This window comes from Mus pahari, chromosome 6 (assembly GCF_900095145.1).
Source record: "Mus pahari chromosome 6, PAHARI_EIJ_v1.1, whole genome shotgun sequence".
Lineage (NCBI taxonomy): Eukaryota > Metazoa > Chordata > Mammalia > Rodentia > Muridae > Mus > Mus pahari.
In genome coordinates, this window is record NC_034595.1 from 95,712,982 (window position 1) to 95,717,857 (window position 4,876).

Here is a 4,876-nt window from a genome sequence, read left to right on the forward strand (position 1 = left end):
TAGCTGTCTCTTGTGAGGCTATGCCAGTGCCTGGCAAGCACAGAAGTGGATGCTCACAGTCAGCTATCAGGTGGAACACAGGGCCCTCAACAGAGGAGCTAGAGAATGTACCCAAGGAGCTGAAGGGTCTACAACCCTATAGGTGGAGCAACAATATGAACTAACCAGCACCTCCAGAGCTCATGTCTCTAGCTTCATATGTAGCAGATGGCCCAGTCAGCCATCATTGGGAAGAGAGGCCCCTTGGTCTTGCAAACTTTATATGCCCCAGTACAGGGGAACACCAGGGCCAAGATGGGGGAGTGGGTGGTTAGGGGAGCAGGGGGGACAGAGGTGTAGAGGACTTTGGGGATAGCATTTAAAATGTAAATGAAGTAAATACCTAATAAAAATTGGAAAAAAAAAAAAGAAGCACTCTTTGTAAATTGATTCTTCTTAGAAACCCAGAAGAAAATGCTGTTGTTGTTTTGTTGCTGTTGTTTTTTGGTTTTGCATAAATATGTCAACGTTTCCAACTTATTAAAAGCAGAACTAAAAGAGGAGAATCTATTTCTATTCCTTTTTTTTTTAAGGTAGAGTTTTTTTTTAAGATTTATTCATTTATTATATGTAAGTACACTGTTGCTGTCTTCAGGGCATCAGATCCCATTATGGGTGGTTGTGAGCCACCATGTGGTTGCTGGGATTTGAACTCAGGACCTTCGGAAGAGCAGTCAGTGCTCTTACCTGTTGAGCCATCTCGCCAGCCCTCTATTTCTATTCTATACATCCTGTTCATCATGGTGTCCAGGCTCAGTGACCAGAACAAAGAGACATTTCCAAATCTGGGCAGTAACTATCACCATCCTGAGAATCCCAGCTCTAATCTCAGGATGCATCTGCTCACTGCTCTCGTTCCAGAAAATGAGATTTGGAGTGCTTCTCAGAGCAGTAAAATAGACACAACACACAATATAAAAATTATCACCAGTTTTGAATTCACACTGTTGTTGAGCCCTTATCCCAGAGGCCAGGCGGAGTGGGGGGGGTGGGGGGATCCACGTGAAGATGGGTTGGGGTAGGGGGGAGGTATGGGATGTGGAGCAGTCAGAGGGTGGGTGGGGAGGAGTGGGGAATGGAATATGGAGCATAAAGAATAAATTATAAATCAAATTAAATTTAAAAATCAAAAAAATAAATAAAAAATAACAAACTAAATCTCAGCACCACCAGCCCAAGTAAACGCAAAGACTTTAATCCAGCAAGGTCCATACAGTTCTCGGAAAGGTGCAAGATGTACTAGCTGGCAGAAGCCATCTAGGAAAGAGTATAGCAAGCAAGTTTCCTGGAGATGGCCTACCATTTTTTATGGATGCGATGGGTACACTCTGAGATGCAGAGTGCTCAGAGACTTCATCCCAGGATTGCTTCCCACTACTGATGTGCTTTTTCTGCCATTACTACTTAGCCTAATGATTCCTGGGCCTCAACCCACCCTACTGGACAGATTTTCTGCAGATCAACATGAAGATGGACTTTCAAGAATTAATGTGGTATAGATGAATTAATGACCTTTTATAGCCTTTCTGATTTGATTCAAATAATTTGAGGAAGAAAGTTTAAGGAGATGGTTTTAGTGTTTTGCCAGAAAGATGTAATAAAGTTAAAAATCAAGAAAAGAATGTGTCCCCTCCTCATAGGATAGTAAGGAAATGCTGCATAATAAGAAATACAGTGAGCTTTCAGAAATTGAACTAAGAAGAGGAATAGGCTTGGGACAAATTTGTGATCAATGAAAAACATTCATTCTAGGTCAGGTCCAAGGATGAAGCCACGGGTGTGCACTATGATAAAGAACGGCCATGTGGAACTGTTGCTTTAAACTTATAATAATCTTATAGAATGAAACACTGTTTTGAACTTACTATCAACATCCTTTTGCAACTTGTCTTCCATGTAACATTTTATCTATGAAGTAACTTTATGAAGAACCTGTGTCAATAAAAAAATCTAACGCCCAATAATCTCAGGCAGAAGGTGGTATATCAAGCGAAGAGAGAAACACTGGAAAAGAGTCAGGTGCAGGAACTTGGATCACCTGGACTTGGGGAGAAGTTGGATTATGAAACCGATGAATGGTAACCAGCCATATGGCAGACAGGGAGTAGAATAAATGGGATAATTGAGTTAATAAGAGTTATAAGCTAGTTGGGGAAAAATCTTAAGGCTTAAGCATTTATTATTTAAATAATAAGCCTCTGAGTTGCTATACAGGAACTGGGTATGGTGGAAAACCCTATGGTTAGAAGAGGCTCTCACAGCCAGTTATAACAGAGCAGAAATCCTCATAAGACAGCTTCACTGAGTGCTTTTCAGCTATTTTCTTCCCACCCTCTGCCTCTCAACAATCTCCTAAGGTGATAACTGTCAACGTTTTGGCCACTACCAAGTATACGCTGAGTACTGGGACATCAGGACTTTTCAAATTGCCTGCCTCTATAGTCTTTTTATACTTGCTGTACCTGTTGGCACCTGCTGATCACTGCCCCCAGTCTTGATCTCCAAATGTGGTGCATAACTCAGCTATCTAGGGCAGTCAGGCTGGCTTGGTGACTCCATAACATGCATGATTTGCTCTGCAAACAATGCTTGCCCTGTGCTTAGGACACAGTAAAGAAAATTAATCTCTGCTTTCAGGATCTCTCACACTAATTGAGAAAGCACCTTGAAGTGGGGAAATGGGAAGAAGGGAGAAAGGAGTTGTGGCTGAAGGTGTTGGCAAAGCTCTTGGATGATGTACCCTTTGTGGGCAGCAACTCCATCTGAAATTTATTTGCAATTTTCAGGGAAAAAAAGTGTGGCAATGTAGTGGAGAGTAAGAGCAGTTGGCTCAAGGCCAGGCTGGACTGTAACATGAGATCTTATTTCAAAGAGAAAAGAAAAGAAAAAATGAGGAGGAAAGGAAAGGGGGGATGAATGCGGAGAAGAAAAGGAGAAAGGAAAAAGAAAGAAAGAGGAAACATAGAAGATTCCTCAGACTTCATTTTGTGGGAATCTAGAGAAAGAGGAGAAGGAAATGAAGAGATAAGAAAGAGTAAGATACTAACAACACCCCAATGCATGGTGCCCCCCTGCACCCAGCAAGAGCAAACTCACCAAGGCCATTACGAAGAGCATCAGACAATGCATACACCTGAACTTGACTGGATGCTGTAAAGAGGGAGGAATTTCTGCTGTGAGAAAATGCTTTACCACAGCCCATATAAAGACTCCCAGTAAGAATGTAGGCAGCCCCACTAGCAGTAGCAGACACAGAACTGCCATGGTCCTGAGGCCCCTAGGAGTTGCTGTCCTGAAGAACTAATTTTAAAATGTTTGAGTGGATTATCTAACCCAGTTTTATAGACTACTTCCTCTGGGCCATTGCTTCACACATGCTCCTGGTCTGAACTGTACCCTAGATACTTGCATAAGCCAGTCAAGAAAAACCAAATGTACTTGCTTCTTGAGACACAAAAGAGGTCAGAAATCATATCTGAACCATTAAGGTGGACAAAGTATATTTCAAAGTAAAGTGATAGAGAAATAACTAAATAAATATGGGACACACAAATAATTAAATTATGTAATAGAAATTTAAAAATAAATACAGCTATTCATAAATTAGAGGAAACTGGAAATTACAATACTAAAGGAAGAAGCCATAATTTTTTTAAAAATTTATAAGTTAAATAAACAAGAATTGGAAATAAAGGTTTGTGTAATGAGGAAATAAGAAAGACTAAAAAGAAAACACAATAAGAATGAGAAGGTGATCATGTCTAGATTAATGGTGTTTCAGAAATAAATTTGTTTTCAATAAAAAAAACTTCAGAGAAATCCCAAATAGATAACTTTTTGCTCTACCTTAGGGCTGTAGAAAAATCGCAGTAGACCAAACCCAAATTTAATAGATAGAAAGAAGAATATTAAGATCAGGGCAGAAGTTAGTGAAATAGAAACAATAGAATACAAAAAAAAAATCAGTAAAACAAAATGTAGATCATTTTGTAAAGATAAGCAAGATTGATCAATCCTCAGCCAAAAATCAAGGGAAAGAGAAGATCCAAATCACTAATGCTTATAATCAAAAGAAAGCCATTATGAAAAATATTCAGGAAATCATTAGTACAGGCCTTCAAAAGTTATGTCCACCTAAATTGGAAAGGTTGAAGAAAGCAGATTAATTTATATGTATATTATTTATCAAATTAAACCAAAAAGATAAATAAACAAATCTATAATAAGCATTGAGATTGATTCAGAAATAAAAAATAGAACCAGTTCTGACCCAGACAAATTCACTGTTTAATTGTACAAGACCTTCAAAAAAGAACTAACATCAATGTTTTCCAAACTACTTCATAAGCTAAGAAAGGAAGACATACAACTGTATAAGTTACTTTTTTTATTGCTGTGATAAAACACCAAGACCAAGGGAACTTAATAAAGAAGGACTCAATTTGGACTTACAGGTTAAGAGAGGTATGAGGAAGCATGGTGGGAAAGAGTGGCCACAGGCCACAGGCCACAGGCCACAGGCCAGAAGCCATAGGCAGCATGGTAGCAAGAAGAGGATGTTGAGAGCTCATTTCTTTACCTGTAGTCGGGAAGAAGAGAGAGCAAAGTGGAAATAGCATGAGTCTTTAAATTTCAAAGCCTCTCTCCAGTGACATACTTCCTTCAACAGGCTATACTATCCCAACCTCCTCAAGCAATTCCACCAACTGGGGACAAGTGTTCACATACCCAAGCCTTTAGATGGGTCAATGTTTTCTATGGTATCTTCTGCGCCTGAGATTATCTCTTCTCTCTCTTGTATTCTGTTGGTAATTTTTGCATCTACAAGTCCTGATCA

At 39.5% G+C, this 4,876-nt stretch overlaps 1 protein-coding gene across 1 annotated transcript in view; it reads right to left on the reverse strand.

The window, feature by feature from the left end:
• LOC110323759 (arylacetamide deacetylase-like 4) overlaps positions 1-3,303 on the reverse strand; it is an 11,055-nt gene extending 7,752 nt beyond the window's left edge. The window contains exon 1 of the mRNA XM_021201120.1: positions 3,136-3,303. Within this exon, the coding sequence (XP_021056779.1) occupies positions 3,136-3,303 (168 nt within the window). The remainder of the gene's footprint in view (positions 1-3,135) is intronic.
• Positions 3,304-4,876: the final 1,573 nt, after the last annotated feature.